This window comes from Cnephaeus nilssonii (assembly GCF_951640355.1).
Source record: "Cnephaeus nilssonii genome assembly, chromosome: 4".
NCBI lineage: Eukaryota > Metazoa > Chordata > Mammalia > Chiroptera > Vespertilionidae > Cnephaeus > Cnephaeus nilssonii.
This window is the reverse complement of record NC_137075.1, coordinates 63880769-63900321: the sequence shown is the minus strand read 5'-3', so window position 1 is coordinate 63900321 and position 19553 is coordinate 63880769. Positions and strand designations below refer to the sequence as shown.

General features: G+C 39.9%; 1 protein-coding gene across 6 annotated transcripts in view; it reads left to right on the top strand.

Annotated features, from left to right (window-relative positions):
- CSNK1G1 (casein kinase 1 gamma 1) overlaps window positions 1–19553 on the top strand; it is a gene marked incomplete at its 5' end in the record, with an annotated part of 95925 nt that overhangs the window by 37062 nt on the left and 39310 nt on the right. For all 6 annotated transcript variants that reach the window (XM_079767792.1, XM_079767793.1, XM_079767790.1 and 3 more), the window contains 2 exons: window positions 15121–15272; window positions 16564–16798. In XM_079767792.1, the coding sequence (XP_079623918.1) occupies window positions 15121–15272; window positions 16564–16798 (387 nt within the window). The remainder of the gene's footprint in view (window positions 1–15120; window positions 15273–16563; window positions 16799–19553) is intronic.

The following is a 19553-nucleotide window of genomic DNA, read 5'->3' as shown; positions in this document are numbered from 1 at the left end:
CCTCAGGAGCAGGAGGAGGTGGAAAAGCCCTGAGGTGCAATTGGACTGACAGCTGCCGCCCGCATCCGCTGATGGTACTGATTCATTGGGGCTGGTGCCAGCAGCAGGTGCGAGTGGGGCCAGTGCCAGCAGCAGGTATGAGCGCCAGGCGGGACCGCAACACATGGGAGCAAAGAATTTTCAGTAATCACCAGAGGTTCGCCCCAATAATAGTGACCAGTGCCCCGCCTTGGTCTGGCGCCCCTGCTCACCTGCTCCACCATCCTGCCACAGCTGATGCCTGCCATGTTCTGCACTCTGCCGCCTGCTGCCGATGCCCGCCATGTTCCGCGCACGCCCCCTGGTCAGCGCACATCATAGCGACCGGTTATTCAGTTATTTGGTTGTTTGGTTCCGCCGTTCGGTCTATTTGCATATTAGGGTTTTATATACATATATAGATATGGAAGTTTTGAAGAGAAAAAAGTTTATAATTATTTAGAATAGGGAAAGCTTTATTGAGAGCTATGAGGCTAAACTTTCAAGAAGGGGTATGATTTATTTTTACATGTTCAAATAGAAGAGTAAGAAAGCCTTCCAAGTACAAAATAATCTAAGGTCCAGAGATAGATATGTGTCTGTTCATGCCTTTGTTAAAGAAGTATTCATTGAGCATCCCAGTTGTGGTAAGTACTGTTATAAGCTAAACCCTTGGGATACAGTGGTGAACAAGAATAGACACTGGCACGAACTTACATTCTAAAAGGGAGACAACCTGTAATTGGCTCCAGATGAGTAGAATTAGCAGTTCTGGAGAGTTTAGAAGAAGGAGAGTTGTGGGCTAGAGAAGACTTCTTTGTATGGGTCATAAAGATTGCCAAGTATGGAAGCTCTTTTCTGCTGCATTTTTTGTACATAAGACACCCTCACTTAATCTTCCATAACTCCTTACAGAGCTGAACCACTAGCCACATGTGCCTATTGAGCACCATTATAAGTATTAAATACACATTGAATTTCAAAATTTAGTACCTGCCAAAAAAGATGTAAAATATCTCAATAATTTTAAAATTAATTACATATTGAGGTGATGATATTTTGGATATGAGTTAAATAAAATATATTATTAAACTTAATTTCACCTGTTTCTTTTTACTTTTAAAATATGACTTCTAGAAAAATTAAATTTATGGTTCTCACTCGTGGCTTGCATTGTTTTTCTTTTAGACAGAGCTGCTGTTATAATGCAAAAGTATGATCCTAGTGCATGCTTAGAAGAAAATACTTCTGTGAAACTATTATTAAAGACTAGAGGCCCGGTGCATGAAATTCGTGCATGGAGGGGGGTTGTCCCTCAGCCCAGCCTGTACCCTCTTCAATATGGGACCCCTCAAGGGATGTCCGACTGCCCGTTTAGGCCCGATCCCAGGGATCGGGCCTAAACGGGCAGTCGGACATCCCTCTCACAATCCAGGACTGCTGGCTCCCAACTGCTTGCCTGCCTGCCTTCCTGATTGCCCCTAACCGCTTCTGCCTGCCAGCCTGATCACCCCCTAACCACTCTGCTGCCAGCCTGTTTGCCCCCAACTTCCCTCCTCTGCCGGCCTGGTTACCCCTAACTGCCCTCTCCTACAGGGTTGATCACCTCCAACTGCCCTCCCTTGCAGGCCGGGTGCCTCCCAACTGCCCTCTCCTGCTGGCCATCTTGTGGTGGCCATCTTGTGTCCACATGGGGCAGGATCTTTGACCACATGGGGGCAGCTATATTGTGTGTTGCAGTGATGATCAATCTGCATAGTACTCTTTTATTAGATAGGATAGAGGCCTGGTACAGGGGTGGGGGCCAGCTGGTTTGCCCTGAAGGGTGTCCCGGATCAGGGTGGGGTTCTCTTGGGGCGTGGGGCAGCCTGAGTGAGGGGCCTGTGGTGGTTTGCAGGTGGGCAATGCCCCCTGGCAACGCAAGCGGAGGCCCTGGTATCTGGAATTTATTTTCCTTCTACAATTGAAACTTTGTAGCCTGGAGCAGAGCCAAGCCTGGGGCTCCCTCCGAGGCCCGCAGCCATTTGTGTTGGGTTATAATTGAAACTTTGTTGCCTTAAGCGGGTGGGCCCGGCCAGGGTGTGTGGAAAGCTTTGCTTCCTCTGTTGCCGGCGGCAACCCTGGCCTGCTCTCTCAAGCTCCATTCTGCCGCCATTTGTTTGAATTTGTTTACCTTCTATAATTGAAACTTTGTAGCTTGAGTAGAGGCTTAGGCCTGCAACGGCTGGCAGAAAGCTTGGCTTCCTCTGTTACCTGGGAAACCTTGCTCTCTGTGGCTGTAGCCATCTTGGTTTGGGTTAATTTGCATACTCGCTCTGATTGGATGGTGGGCATGGCTTGTGGGCGTGGCTTGTGGGTGTGTCGGAGGTATGGTCAATTTGCATATTTGTCTATTATTAGATAGGATGTACTAAGGGCAGTATGGGTATATAGTACTCAGATAAATCCTTCCTTTTTCTCTGTATTCTCTTTTGATCTTTTTACTCAGCTATCTTTGCCTTTTCAACTTTATTAATGACTGCCATATTTTTGTAGAGACATTTGCTTAACCATCTGGTTAAAGGAAACTCTAGGTAAGAGCAAAATAGTCTTAGTTTTTCCAATTTTAGGGAGCTGTTACCCTGCTTTTGCCTATGTGCTTTTAGCTCTCTATATACCTGCCTGTAAGATTCATGCTCCCCCCTCCAGCCTAATCAACCAACCATCATCCTTCCGGAGTTAGGCTGTGACTCCTGTTCTGTGACGCTTTCTACAGCTTTCTCAGTCAAGGTTATGATGCCCCTCTTTTCCTTTTTTTTTTTTTTAAATCCTCACTTGATATGTTTTTTATTGATTCTAGAGAGAATAGAAGGGAGACATTGATGTGACAGAGAAACATCGATTGGTTGCCTCCGATCGCCCCAACCGGGAATCAAATAGGATGACGCTCCAACCAACTGAGCCCCACCAGCCAGGGCTAGATGCCCCTCTATTACTATAGCACTCTATTCTCACTTGTGATGTTTGATGAATGGAGAAACTGACCACCAGACACTTTGAACTTAATTGAATTTGAAACTGGGAAACAGGGACATTGCAGCATTTATTCTTCAGACTAACTGAAAATCTGTAAGATAAATGACTTTACTTTGCTTCCTTGCATGTCTTCATGCCTCCTCGGTGATAGGAATTATAAGGTCATTTTTTGTTTGTTTATTTGTTTTTGTTACTCCTCACACAAAGATACTTTTTCTATTGATTTTTAGAGAAACTGGAAGGGAGGGAAGGGATGGTGGAGGTGGAGAGAGACACATTAATTGGTTGCCTCCTGCAAGTGCCCTGACTGGGGCCAGGGATCGAACCTGCAACCCAGGTACGTGTCCTTGCCCAGGAATCCAACCCAACACCCTTCTGTGCACAGGCTGACTCTCTACCACTGAGCCACACCAGCCAGGGCTAAAGTAATCTTGAATGTTTCATCAGGTCCTATCAGTTTTGACTGGAGAGATTTGGGTGTGGGCTCAAATAAGAAAAAAATGTCAGGCTTTAGCGTCTGTTCCATTGACTGGTAGTTGTTTTATTGCAAGCCGCTTACTCTCTCTATTTTTCCTATTCAGAAAAATGAGGGTGACACTTGGTACTTTACTCTCCCAGGGCTATTTTGATGCTTAAGGATGGATACTTCAATATTAAAAGAGTTCAGTAATAGGGGACACTATGCTTCTGTGCTATGATTAGATGGTGTGCCTTAATAGGTTTTGTTTTTCTCAATTAAGACACTTCTGGGAACAATTTGTTAAATGAGCCCAAATGTATTAAAAACATATCCTTATCTGCTTTTTATAATTTCTTTATTAATTTAATCATATGTCAAGCCGCCTCCTGAATTCCTAAATGATTAATTCATTAAACTTCATTTGGTAGTTGTATTAGAAAAATACCACTAATGCACTCCTGATGTAATCTTACCTGTGCTTTATTTACTTGAGTTCATAGTCTATCAACATTATCAATATGTCTATGATGGCCTGTTAGGTTCAAATACAGACCATGTTTTATGGAATCTTTATAAAGTCAGTTAATCTCCTATTGAAGTAATGTGACCCAGTAGTTCTTGTTGTGACTCTAGATGTCCTTGAATTAGGGCACTGATAAGTACATGTGATATAGAAAAAAGAGCCTGAGACTTGGAGGTAAAAGTTGAGGTTTTAGGTCTTAGCTACATCACTCACTATATGATATGAGTCACTTTAGATCAATACCTACATGTACTTTGTTAATTTTAAATGGGAGGATGTGTATAAAAACACTTCATTAACTGCAAAACATACTTTTGTGACTGGAGTATTCTTTGAATGAAATTTTTCTAAATGTAGCATTGAACAAATAGTGGGGTAGGAAGGATTCTCCTGACTTTGAAATACTAGTATAAACAGTAATTTGGATAAAAAGCTAGGAGATACCCTCCAAAAGCTAGGAGATAGCTTTGTGCTGGGGCTTTGGAAATAATGGATTAAGACAGGTTCTGAAAGCATTCTTAAATACTCCATGGGCCTGGATGCTTAAGAAATAGGACTATAGTGCTAACTGTTGAAATAGATCCAGGACTCAAGACAGACCAGGGACCAAAGAGCATTTAGAACTATGGCAATTTGGCAATATATACTAAAATGTTAAATATGCATGCCCCTTGACTTAGCATTTTCTCTTCAAGGAATGTTCGCAGATACATTTGCATTCTTGCCCCAAAATGTGGGCACAAGGTTTTGCAGTATTGTATGAATATTTGTCTAAACACTCATTTTCAAATGGTAGAGGTCAAGCTCACTTAAGAGAGAGGGTGGGTGGGGGAAGAATTTCTTGGCTTGCAGGGTTGAGAAATCCAGCAATAATTTCAGTTTAGGCCAGCCAGATCTAGGATCAACACTCTCCTTGATCCTCAGGTTATGTGATATGTTTGTCTGTCTTGCTCACCACTCTGCTTTCTCTGTTTCATTCTCAGATAGACTGTCTACCTATTCTCATGTAGTAGTCTCTGGCATCTCCCCATTTTGGCAATCATAGAGGGGGTGGGGTGGGGAATTGCTGCTCCTCTGTAGTTCCACATGAGTCCCAGACTTTGCTGTCATTGTTCTGACCTGGCTCAAGCATCCATCCTTGACTCAGTTTCCCAGGGTAGAGGGATAGCATACTCCGATTAATCTGGCTTGTGTCAGATCCTTGGATGACAGTGGGAAATGGGTTTAACAAATGTATGAATACAACCTAAATGTTCATCAGTACTAGAAAACGAACATATATGATTCATCATAGGGTGGAATACTATGTAGCTATTAAAATGAATGAGATATATTTGTGTGTTGACAAGAAAAATTGTCTGCTATGTAATATTAAATTAAAAATGAAGTTGCAGAAAAGTATTCTTAGTTATGCATATGTGTATTATTCATTATGGCTGTGAATACTTTTTCTTCATATATTTCTGTACTGCTTTTAGTTTGCTGTTAAATTTGTTTGAAATGGGTATATACATATATATATATATATCACTTACATAATTTAGAAAAGTAATGCCCCAGGTGGCCCCTACTCTGGACCAGGACTGGAATTGACAGAGCTCAAGAACTATAGAGAGATGGACATATGATAGGAAAGCTGAAAAGATAATATTCTTGGATCTGATACAAAAATAATGGGAACCAAGAGGTGGATAGGACAGATTAAGCTGCCTGTGTAGCAGGAGCAGATTTATAATCCTAGAAGAGTGACAAGAGAATTTCTAGAAAAAGTAAAAATATTAACCAAAAGGCACGTGGTTTGGAAGAGATGGGGTAGGGAGCATGGAGAATAACTGGAAATCACATGAATGAAAGGGAACAACAGAGGCAGAGAATGTGGGCAGCTTAGTGTAAAGAAGAGAGCAGTGAACCTGCAGTGGAGAGATTGGTTATGTTTACTTAGGCAGCCCTATTACCTAGGAAAGGTCACGTAACATCTCACAGTGTCTATCTCCTATGGACAAGGTAGTTTCTTGAGAGAGGGGAACACATTTATATTTGTGTGTAGCTTTTGCTGCTGTTAATTAAAATGAATAATTCTGCATAGTTCATCTATATATGGGAGAACAGCAGATGAAACTGCAGTTATCACATACAACCATCATGAAAGAAAACACACAGAAGAAAGTCAATGTAGAACTACAACTCTGAAAAAATCATTCTCATGGAACTCAAACAAGAGCTACTCAGAAATATCAATTGTGTTAGCATTCCTTGCACATTTTAAATCTGATTCATTTGTTTTGCTCTGTGTATATGTGTATTTTAGCATTTTGAGGCAAGCTTTGTGCAGTCCAAATAGAAAACTCAAGTGGCATTTGATTGAGTTGTATTTATTTACTTAGTACTTCTACCCTTATCTACCAAATGTTTGGACTAGTGCTAGACATTGACATAAATATGTAATTGACACTTGGTAGTCACTACCTTCAAACAGCCTTTGGGTTGTAGAGAAGACAGCCACATGGACAAAGAAAGTGTAATGGGAATGGAGTAGGATTGTCATGAAGGCGGTGGGGGGCGGGGGGCACTGTACTTTGAATAACTTTTTTTTCCCCCCTTCTCATTGCTTCTAAATGCTTGCTAGAACTTTCTTGACTTTTTAGTTAGTCTTCAGATGTGTGTTAAGAACAGTTTGGCATCTCTTAGCGTTTAAAAATCTGTCTTCATAACTTAAATCACAGGAACTGCAGTGCTAAAGAAGGTGGAAAGTTTTCAGAGACTGGGTTATTATCCCTTAAATTTACCAGTTATGAGCTGACTTAGTCTTTTTTTGGGAAGAGAAAGAATCCCACACCCCCAATACACAAAATACTTGTTAAACGGTTTTTATCTTAGATGCAGTCTACTACAGAAAAAATCCATCTTCTATCTTGGGCTTTCTTTTTTTTTTTTTTTTTTTAATTTCTTTATTGATTAAGGTGTCACATATTTGTCCTCATCCCCCCATTCCCATCCCACACCCCTCCCCATGGATGCCCCAACCCCCTGTTGAACTCAACCATTGGTTAGGCTCTTATGCATGCACATAAGACCTTTGGTTGATCTCTCCCTTCTCCCCCCACCCTCCCCTATCCTCCCTCTGAGGCCCGATAGTCCGATCGGTGCCTCCTTGTTTCTGGTTCTGTTCTTGTTCATCAGTCCATGTTGTTCATCATTTCCCCTAGATGAGCGAACTCATGTGTCACTAGAGATATACTTATAAGAATTGAATGTGCGACGAGCAATAATAGTTATGCTGACAGGCAAATGAATCAGTCTGTAGTGAGTTTCTTTCTGGACCCACAGTTCTTTTGAGACCCAATATCAATGTCCACCAGTTCCTTATGAGTACATGTCGGCACTGACCCCTCAGCTCTGGATGGTGGACAAATGGTGGTAATGCAGGTCCGACTCCCTCTGGTTTGGTCTCGGCCGGACCCAGGGGCACGGCTTCACCCGGGTCCAGGGGCCCACGGCCTCACCCGGACCCGCGGCCAGGCTCACCCGGCTCCAGGGGCCCGCGGCCTCACCCGGACCCGGGGCCAGGCTCACCCGGCTCCAGGGGCCCGCGGCCTCACCCGGACCCGGGGCCAGGCTCACCCGGCTCCAGGGGCCCGCGGCCTCACCCGGACCCGGGGCCAGGCTCACCCGGCTCTATCTTGGGCTTTCTTTCCTGACTCCTTGGGATAAATAAAACTTTGAACCTGCTTTGAGGTTCAAAGCCTTGGGTGTGTGTGTGTGTGTGTGTGTGTGTGTGTGTGTGTAATAGGTAAATGGTAAAAGCTCAATTTCTGTGGCTCACTGCTCTTGCCTTTCCTCGCTTTCCCTACCCCACCTCCCAATACAAATTTGAGCTCATGTTATTAGCATATGTCTAGTGAGATTCTAGTTCCCAAGAGGCCTGTGAACAAAATGATTGTAGAACATCTTTCATTATAGGACACACAAAGTAATCCTGATTTCTTAATTCTGGTTCTAGCTATTCTTTTTATTAAATCAGCATTTTTAGTAGATTCATATGTTGAACTGGTTCATATCATAGAGGCATTTTTCAGAGTCAGAAAAATTAGAGGGATTCTGTCCCTAAAAGAGAAACATGTGTATTGTCTCATATCTTTGTAATAATGCATTGTTTTTATAGAGTTATTTCCCAAGTTTTAAAGGCTATGCTTTCATTTTCCCTTTTCAATTTTTCCTATGGAATATCATCCTGTTTATCTGCCTTGTTAAGTAGATTTGTTTAATATTATTGATGATAATTCTCCATGTATTAGTAATTCCCTGATTCTCTCAAATACTAAAGAACATTCAATAGTTGTGTTAGAAGCCACTGCCATTGATGGGACCAAGGATAGTTTAATTTTGGAGAAAAAACTATCTTATTTTCTTTAAAAATTAAAAAAACAACTATAAACAAAAGAAAGGAATTGCCAAGGTCATTATGCCCTCAAAGGTTTTCTCCAGTCCTAACTTTAGAAGACAGTTATCACAAAGATATGCTTATTTTTTCATAAAATTTTAATGTAGGAATTATTTTTTTTACATTCAGATATTAATGTAGGTATGGGACTTTGAAATTGCTTCACAGCTAGGTAATTTAGTTTTTCAAAAAGATGAAAGGCTAATTATTAGGCAGTAATGTGATCAAATTACCAAAAGCTTCAAGGTGGTTCTATTTCAGTTCTCAGCCTGATGTGCATTTAAAAATATCTCTACTTAGAGTAGTTACTGTTCATAATGCATTATGGAATCTTTTTAGATAACAGATTGGGTGATAAAGAAGCCATTATCCTTGATTTTGTCTGTTTCACCCAAGTTAAATTTATGACAGACTGAAAATTACCTATAGTATTGTACACTTTACTTCCTGTTTTATTCACCTTAATATATGTGTGAGCCATATGTCCAGCAGGATTTATAAGAATATGTTATTGATGGAGGGAAAGGCTGTTTTATAGTACCCTGTGAAAATATATAAGATAATGTGGGATATATATATATATATATATATATATCTCCTTGCATTTTGGGTTTATAAGAGATTTAACCTGTAGCTAAAGGAAGTACAATGAAATCTATTGTAAATCCTTCAAAATGGGAAAATCCAAAATTTACTTCTTTAATTTAGAAGAGAGAACTTATTAGTGGTTTATTTCCAGAACAGATGAGAGATCATAAAACTAATTTGGTTTCTGAAATACCATGGATTGAAGAATTCAGTGCATATCCACCTTGTCTACCTCTTTCACTTCATTTTCATTACTCCATAATTATTTGCAGGAAGTACCTTGTTTACCACATGTATAGCTTGTGTTACATTTAAGGCTTTGCCCTTGTACCCAGTCTTATTAAAGCATTTCATAGCAAAATGCTAATTAATTAAAATTTCCTTAAGCAGTGGATTAGAGTTGGCTCTGCAAAAGAAGAATAAAATGTAAAATACAAGATTTCTCATTTAAATGCAGCCCAGGTGATAATTACTGTGCCATAATCTCTGAACAAAGAGACAGACTTTCTTTTACTTTTCTGTGGGTTTTTGGTTTGTTTGTTTCTTAAAATATGTTTTTGTTGATTTTATAGAGGATGGGAGAGGGAGAAAGAGATAGAAACATCAATGATGAGAGAGAATCATCGATAGGCTGCCTCCTGCATGCCCACTACTGGGGATCAAGCCCCAGCCAGGCATGTGCCCTGACTGGGAATTGAACCGGGATCTCCTGGTTCATAGGTCAATGCTCAACCGCTGAGCCACACCAGCAGGGGGCAGACAAATTCTCTTAGTGGGCCTATATCTGTGTTTCACCACCAGCACTGGCCACTTTATGGGGAGTCATGAAAGAAACTAGGCACAGAATGGAACTTGCGTGGGTGTTCTTCTGTACAAGTAGTTCTAATAAATTACAGCTACAGCTCTCAAAAAGACTTTTATACTTAGCAGCACATTTTCTATAATATCTAAGAAACTCTAAATAAATCTTTTTAATAGCTTCAAAATGATTCCCTTCAAAAGGTACTGTGTCTAATTGTTCCGATGTGAAAGAACTTCTGAAAGAGAAGTTCAATCAGTGTTTTCTGAGTCCTCATAATATATTAGTCATAAAACAAAGCAATGCCCTTTATTTTTACCCTGTAGATACAGTGTTTTCCAGCTGAGCTTACACTTCAGAATCACCTTTGGTTATTTTTTTACATCCAGATATTAATGTAGATATGGGACTTTGAAATTACTATGCTTACATCCACTACTAGAATTCTTTTGAAATGAAGTCAAAGTGTCTGTTTTTTAAAGTTTTAGAGACGTTTCTAATAGCCACACTTCCAGTTGAGTACCACTACCAGCTTATATTTGAATTTGTACCACACCTATTCTATATAACATGTAAGCAACTCTCATTCATACTGGTTCTATGGCTTTACAAAGAGGAACTTAGAAGGTAGCTATAGTCAGAATTTTGTACATAAAAGGGAACCATTCTAAACCTTTCCTCTTTACAGAGTTTGTAGCAGAACCAAATACTAGGTCCAAGACTGGCTTGAGCTCTTGCTGCACTAGCTTCTTGAGCCTAGTTCTTCTTTGAGAAAAGCTTCAAAGCCACTCAGTAATCTAGAAATTGTCTTGAGCATCCCAAAGCCTGCCCAGGGTATTGTGAAGTCTCAGTATTTCATAAAAGGAACAGTAATGCAGCCAGAGGAAGTTCTCACAACTTTGAAGTTACGAGGCAGGAGTCATGGGTGATATAACTCATAGTTAGAAATTATAGCCATTACCCAGAATGCTTTTGTGACTTCTTTGTAAACCTATAAATTTCTGACAAGAGATGCCTAGACAGAGAAAGATAAATATCACATGATCTCACTCATTTATGGAATATAATGAACAACATAAACTGATGAACAAAAACAGATCCAGAGGCAGAGAAACATCAATCAGAACCTCAAACCTCAGGGAAGGTAGGGGAAGGTGGGGGTAAGGGGGAGAGATCAACCAAAGGACTTATATGCATGCATATAAGCCTAATCAATGGACACAGACAACAGGGGGGTAAGGGCATGAATGGGGGGTGGGGTTGGGGGGTAATGGGGGAATAAGGACACATATGTAATACCACAATCAATAAAGAAATTTAAAAAAGAGAGAGATGCCTAGATTTCGTACTAACGATGATCAGGAACAATGTGATCATTTGTCCCGTTTAAACTGATCCTTAAGCAGGAAGTCTAAGAAATTATGTCAGTATTATATTTCTAAGCAGGCCTGACTTTTAGCTTGTACTTCAGAAGGAGGATATTGTGCCCAGATATGCAGTTTAACCAACTAAAGGAATAATATATTTATTAATTATGATTAAATTTGGCTGTAAAAAAAACCAATCAGCAGTGGCTCAGTCAAGGTATAGAGATTGATTTTTCTTTTGGATTAAAAAAGTCCAGAGGGCCCTGGGTGGTTTTGCTCAGTGGTTAGAATTTTGGTCCTCAGAACAATGGGTTGCAGGTTCAATTCCTGGTCAATCCCTGGCCCCGGTCAGGGTGAGTGTAGGAGGCAACAAGTTGATGTGTCTTGCTCACATCAATGTTCCTCCTCCTTTCCTGCTCTCCCTCTCCTTTTTTCCCTCTCTCCCTCTCTTCTTCCCTTCCACTCTCCAAAGATCAATGGAAAAAATATCCTCGGGTGAGGATTTTTTAAAAAATTCCAGAGGGAAGGGAAGTCCATCATGGTATGGTTACTTCATAGCCATCAGGAGCTCGGGTTCTTTTATTTATCTTTTATTTTTTTATTTTATTTTAGAGATAGGAAAGAAGAGAGAGAGACACATTGATGTGAGAGAGAAACATAGACCAGTTGCCTCCCGTATATGCCCAGACCAGGGATAGAACCCACAACCTTTTGGTGTATGGAATGACACACCAACCAACTGAACCACCCAGCCAGGGCTGTTTCATCCACTCTTGGCACTAACTTATATCCTTAAAGTGTCTGATAGTTCTCGCTGGCTTCTGGAGCTTCAGCCATCATCGAAGGGGCATAGCTCCAACTTTAGTCATCTTCCTTGAAAGAGCTTTTCTAGAACCACCTCATTCAACAATTTCTGCTTCCATTTCACCTGTCATTCCTATTATCAAGGGAGGCTGGAAAGGTATGTATAACTGGGAAGGTTGTTATTCACTATAATTAGAAATTCTGCTATTAAGAAAGAAGAGAGTAGATATTGGGCAGGCAACCAACAGATCTGCTACAGCCTGTTTTTCGAGAATATAATACTTTAAATATTAGGAAAACCAAATTTTAGTGACATCGAAAACTATAATTCAGAATATAAATTTAAAAGATATCCTGCCCTGGCTGGTGTGGCTCATTTGGTTGAGCATCGTCCATGCACCCAAAGGTTACTGGTTTGATTCCCAGTCAGGGCACATACTCAGGTTGTGGGCTCGATCCCTGGTCAGGGTGCATAGGGGAGGCAGCGATTTGATGTTTCTCTCTCACTCTCCCTTCCACTCTAAAATCAATAAAAATATATTTTGAAATAAAGAACCCCAAACTACCATCTACCATGTATTTGGTTAATAAAAGCAGTAAGTCTCCATGATAGAGTTCTGCTTTGGCTTTCTCAGCAGGACTCATTGGGAACAGCTGTTAGGTTTTGTATATTTTAAATAAACTAAAAAATGAGTTCTTGAAAACAACAAGGGGAAAAAGACTTTTTCAAATTAAATCCTGTTTCCTTTTGGAGATAGGAAGAATCAAAACAAGCACAAAGACAATTCAGTGGACATTTATGGAACTAGCAGGAGCAGAATATACTATTTAGATGATTTGAGGTAGGAATGAATTTATGAAAACACTCAAATTGTTTGGTATTTAGATAGAATAAGGTAGGCTGGTGCAGTATATTAAATAGTTTAACATATACATTATATCTAACTCCAGATATATAAGACCTATCCTGGAGAGAATGACGGGCACAGTAGGTTAAAGTTTTATATTTTTATTTATTTATTTTTTAATTTCTTTATTGATTAAGGTATCACATATTTGTCCTCGTCCCCCCATTCCCATCCCACACCCCTCCCCACATATGCCCCCACCCCCCTGTTGTCCTTAACCGCCGGTTAGGCTCATATGCCTGCACACAAGTCCTTTGGTTGATCTCCCCCTTTACCCCCACCCTTCCCTACCCTCCCCCCGAGGCCCGACAGTCTGATCCATGCCTCCTTGTTTCTGGGTCTGTTCTTGTTCATCAGTCTATGTTGTTCATTATTTCCCCTAGATGAGTGAGATCATGTGCTATTAGAAATACACTTATAAGAACCGAAAATGAGACAAGCAATAATGGTTATGGTGACAGGCAAATGAATCAGTGTGTAGTGAGTTTCTTTCTGGGCCAACAGTTCTTTTGAGACCCAATTTCAATGTCCAACAGTTCCTTATGTGTACATGTCAGCACTGACATTTCAGTTCTGGATGGTGGACAAATGGTGGTAATGCAGGTCCGACTCTGTCTGGTTTGGTCCTGGGCAATCTGCAGTGATGCACAGCTGCTAACTGCTAGTATGGGAAGGCCACATCAGCGTCTTCCGTCTCTGGACTGCTTCTCTTCTGTCTTCATGGCTGGAGTAGTCCTGTCGATTCCTCTCTTGCTGGAATCCACATGGTCTCGGAGTTGTTTTCTGAAAATATACAAACATATTCTCGACCAAAAGTTAATAAAGGAATATTTTCTATAAATTTGACTGGGGATCCTTTTTCAATTTTTGCCCAAATGATTTTCCTCTGGCTTGTTTTGTCACCTTGTGTGTTTTTCATGGGTGTCTTGCTTTTAGCCTTACAATTAATTTTCTAAGGTATTAATTTTCTAGATGTAATTTACTTACAGGATATTTTTCCTTACATGATATTCCTCTACTATCCCCTCCTTTTTTGATTAGGTTAAAGTTTTAAGTAGTAGATATTGCCTTAGTTCATTTGGGCTGTTATATCAAAATACAACATATACTGGATGGCTTATAAACACAGAAATTTATTTCTCACAGTTCCAGAAGCTGGAAGTCCAAGATCAGGGTGCCAACATGGTTAGTTAGGTTCTGGCGAAGGCCCTCTTCTGTGTTGCAGACTGAATGGGTAAAGGATCTCTAAGGGGGTCTCTTTCATAAAGGTACTTGTAGTCAAAAACAAGCAGTAATCTGCATTATATGCAACTGTAAACTATGTCATACATAAATGTGTAAGATGGAAGTGTTTGTGCTCTGTGAGACCAGATTTTTTTAATGTTCTGGGCTTCATTCATAATCACTGTTCACATGGTGCTAGCTAACACATATTCACAGTATATCTCACATTTACAATACACTTTCTTATCAAGTTGCCACTTAGGTAAGAAAGTCTAGATTTTGGCTTCTTATAGCTATGAATTTTAAATTGGTTGAAAACCTAGCCTTGTATTCTCCTTCTCCCCCCCCCCCCCTTTTTTTCTTTTATAATTACTTATCAGTAACCAAACCTTGTCTGTTGATTTTGCTCCAGCTAATAGAAAACAGAAAACTATGGAGCCTCCCTGGGAGAAGAGGGCCAGGCTGTACCCTCTGTGACCTCACCCCCTAAGTTTGATTTGATTTGTCCTTGAGGAAACAATTGCAAACAGCTTCATATGTGGCTTTGGCATAGGAAATGCAAATTAAACCAGCTAATGCAACAGGGTCTGTTAGCCTGGCCTTTGAGCAAGCCATTTTTGAACCTATTATGATAGTACACTTTTAGGTATCCTTGGGGAAGAATAGTTTACACTCTGATCAAGTAATGGATCAGGAACCATTCTCCGTCTTATATAGCAGTAGAAATGCCTTTTGCACTCTAGTATTAAATAACTGCTTATTTGAACTTATTGTGCAATGACTTAGCCGTTCCCACCCTTTATTAGTTCCCTTTGAAGCTATTGTGCTCAGTTTAGTTCTCCATTAGGGATTATGAAAGAAAATGGAAATCTCACAAATTGTACTTTCTTTATATCTACTCAGTGCTGATTCAGCTCTCATAGTTTGGTTTTTGTATTCCCCACTCTGCACCCCACTTCCCCTCTGCTTTCAGGTGAAGGTCTCCCACAGGTGTATTACTTTGGACCGTGTGGGAAATACAATGCCATGGTGCTGGAGCTCCTCGGCCCTAGCTTGGAGGACTTGTTTGACCTCTGTGACCGAACTTTTACTTTGAAGACTGTGTTAATGATAGCCATCCAGTTGGTAAGTTGGCATTTCTATTCTGCAAAAGGATAGTCAGCCCCCACCCCCCAACACATCCTTTTGTCCCTTTTGGTGGCCGGGGCAAAAAGGACTAACTCAGAAAAGTCAGGCTGCATCTGCTCTTTGATCTGTTTTAAGAATTTGCCCTTTGGAACAATGCCCTGCCCTTATCTGAAGTGGAAGCATATAATTTAGGTTAGGAAGAAAGAGGGTGATTAGGTGAAGTTGTACAAATGCAAATAGTTTCTTAGATGTTTTATTTATAGATTTAAACACGACTGTAAGGTTTTTTAATGTCCTCCCTCTCCCCTTACTGTTGCATCCAAGAAGAGCTTGGAGAGGTAACCCACTGTCTTAACAATCAAGATTCTGAAATTGTGTAGACCAAGAACCTGCCTTAGTTCTCTGGCCTTCACTTCTTACAGAATGGCATAGCTAAGGAGGCAGCTCTCTCAGCTCCGACCAAATTACACACCAGTACCAGTTTGAGCAGTTAAGACAGTTCCTTTGAGAAGTTCGTTAGCCACTCAGAGGAGGATGCAAATGCATCTTTATTGGACTAAGGTGGTAATGGTCTCCTCCACTTTACAGCAAAAACTTGGAAATGTTGGAAAGTTGACTTTATATTTTGAGCCTAAAATTCAAATGTCCATGCTTCCCTTTCTGTATTAAGTAAGTAGAAAAGCTATGTAGCTAGAAATGAACTTAATGAAATTTGAAATAATTTTATGATTATTATTTTGGGATAATTTTACTTTCACATGTAAATTGTACCTTTACCTTGCTACTAATTAGCTCTGTGATATCAGTCCAGAATTAACTTCTCTGGCCTCACCTCCCTTATTTCCACAACTAAGAGAGCTGAGTTGGGGAATCCTATTCAACTGATAGGAAGGTGTGGACAGGATGTGAATGTGGCAGTGGCAATGTCTTCAAAGGCTGCCAACATAGTTTGATATGTTGTCTCCGAATACTTCTTGCCTCTCAAATGCTTACTTTCTGAAATAGCATAAAAACACTTAATTCTATTTACCATTTGCAAATTGTAACATTATAAGGCTTAGCTGAACTGTACTACCCCACTCTTTCATCTTGATATTTGTTATGTGAATATTAGTATCTGAAAATATTTTCTGGTGTACAAGAGTAAAGTGACTCTGGGTGGTGAAGAAGAAATTAGTTTTATTTTCATTTCAGTAAGTAAAACCTTGGGCTGATAAAGCAAATGTTTTCATGTATTTTTTCAGTAGACTTGTTTAGAGTATTTACATCGTTGCTTTTTCTCTTTTAGCTTTCTCGAATGGAATATGTGCACTCAAAGAATCTCATTTATCGAGATGTCAAGCCAGAGAACTTCCTGATTGGCCGGCAAGGCAATAAGAAAGAGCATGTTATACACATTATAGACTTTGGACTGGCTAAGGAATACATTGACCCTGAAACCAAAAAACACATACCTTATAGGGAGCACAAAAGTTTAACTGGAACTGCAAGATATATGTCTATCAACACGCATCTTGGCAAAGGTGTGTTTATTTCCTGCTCCATGAACAGGGCAGCTTTTTAAAACAACTTTTTATTCTAATAATACTTTGTCCCCATTGTGCATTACAACTTGTGATTCTTATTGCTTCACACGGTAAGTGGATTTTTATACTTGAGAACTTAAGATGGTAAGTTAATGACTTTCCTGAGTATCCTGTTGACAACTTAAGTATCTTAATTCTTTATACAGTTGACCCTTGAAAAACATGGGTTTAACCTCACAGATCCACTTATATGTTTTTTTCTATGAATACTGTAAATGTATTTTCTTAATTTCTTTTCTATAGCTTACTTCATTGTAAGAATACAACATATAATACATATAACATAAATATGTCTTAATTAACTATTTATGTTACTGGTAAAACCTCTAGTCAACAGTAAGTTATTAGTAGTTAGGTTTTTGGGGAGTCAAAAGTTATATATAGATTTTTGACTGCAGGCAGTTGGCACCCTTAACCCCGTGTTCCAGGGTCAACCTTGCTATGTTTCCAAATGTTTAGTTTCTCACAGTGTGGGTAATAGACTTACTGTATTAAGATGATAGTATTGGAATAAGTTTAGTGATGAGTTTGGTAGTATGACCTTGTATATGACATCAGGCTGGTGCCTGCTTTGGGGAAGAGTGCTTCACTAAAACATGGATTAGGCTTCTGTTCACTATGCATAATTCCATGAATAATTCTTTAAGGAAGAGGTTATGTCTTATTCAGTGAAAATATATTTGCTTTTCCACGAATCTTGCATTTTATTCATGATAGTTTGCACAAATATTTCATAAAGCTCTAATCAAGGCAAAAGGCCTTATTTGTGAGAGGAAGTGGTCCAGAGGAGAGTTTTTGTGAGAGAAGCCTAAAGAACAGTGGAAGCCAACTCGGCAGGGCCCTGGGCCTCTCGCCAGCTTCTCCAGAAAAGCTTCCCTTTTTATCTGTTTTATATATTGTTCTTTCATGGGAGATTCTGTTTGGAGACAAGTTCCACAGTGATTGAAAAAAAAAATGTTTGGAAATCACCACCCTAGAGAGTAGACATATAAATGGAATATTATCAGGTTTCATAATCTTAGACACATCTAATTATATCAGGTGTTTAAATATTAATGAACTGTGGTACACTCATTATTTTTTTCACTAATATGTATTTTAAAGACAGATAAATCACTACAAAGTTGCCTTATAAACGGTATAGGTATTCAGATAATGAGTTAGTATTAGCGAAGTTTAAAATGACATTACAAAGTAGTGTGATACAACTTTAGTTGAAATCATGAATGCTGTCAGAATTTTTTCAGTAACCACATGGAAATCTTTATGTAACTAAATGTTAATACTTTAAAATTAGACTAGAAGGTCCTCTGATACTTATTACCAGTGTCACTTTGGATAATTTTCTTAATCTCCCTGAAACTTATCTGTAAAATAAGACTAATATTTCACAAGGATGCTTTGAGGATTGAATGGGTAATATATGTAACACAGGTCTCTTGCATAGTGCTCAATATTTCCTTCTTCCTTTTTACAAGGAGACAGACTGTGTTGTAAATAGTAAAGTCATAATTGCTTGGTTTTACTGAGACTGGAAATTATTCTTCCAGTGTCTGCTTCCTGGGCTTAGCAGTTTGTGTTCTGCCTTTATTATTCTTGTCAGGAAAGGCAAGTACAGACAAGGGGAGGAGTGGGTATGTGTTATATTTGTATATGTCCTTACAGTATCACAGAGAATACATATAGAAGGTTGTTAAATGCCCTTTAAACTCTGACCAGGGTCTCAAGGACCTCTGTCCTATTAGTATTAGCAAAAAGTAAAAACGACATTACAAAAGTAGTGTCATATAACTTGAGTTGAAATCATGAATGATAAAGCCCTAAACTTGATTCTGAGAAATAAACACATAAATTTTTAAATGTGTAGCATCCTTTATGTTGTAATGAAGAAAAGGGGAAGTGTATTTTCAAATGGCTTGAAGAGAATTGCCAATAATTTTGTGAGGGAAGATACTTCCTAAACCTGACCTTGCCAAATGAGATTCCCCACGTTCCCTACTGATTAAGCCCTGATTAAGGTAGCTGATAGATCCTCCCTTCCCCCAAATGATGGACGGAGTATGAAGTAAACTCCACCTGCAGCCGGACATTCCTGAACACCTTATATGGACTGTACATTGAACCACCAATCAGCACCTGCCATATACCCTAAGCCCCCAATTCCTAAATCCCTAGGCCCCTAACCATGTACCTTACATGAAACCACCAATCAGCGTGTGCTGAGTGCCCTAAGCCCCGTCCCCTCTTTTCCCCCCCTTAAAAGGCACTCTCACCCCGGCAAGCTCGCTCGCGCTCTCTCTCTCTCTCTCTCTCTCTCTCTCTCTCTCTCTCTCTCTCTCTCTTACTCTCTCTCTCCCTCTCTCTCTCTTCCCTTTCACCCTCTGGAAGGCGGCCGGCAGGGTGATCGCCAATAAAGCCTGTGTCCTGGTATCCCATGGTCTCCGGCCCTCTGTTTCATCTTTCAGTAGCCTATTAAGTATTCTTTAATCATTGAAGTTAGGGTGAGAACACTGGGTAATCCAGCCCCTTTCCTACAACAAAATGTATTTGACCTAAAATCAGGGATGTGATGCATGTAAACCAAGCACAACTTTCTAATTGGTTGAAAGCAAGCCTTTATGGTGTGGGAAAAGTTTGTGTCCTACTGGTCTCACTGGTATTGAAATCTTTCTTCTTTAAAATGAAAATACCT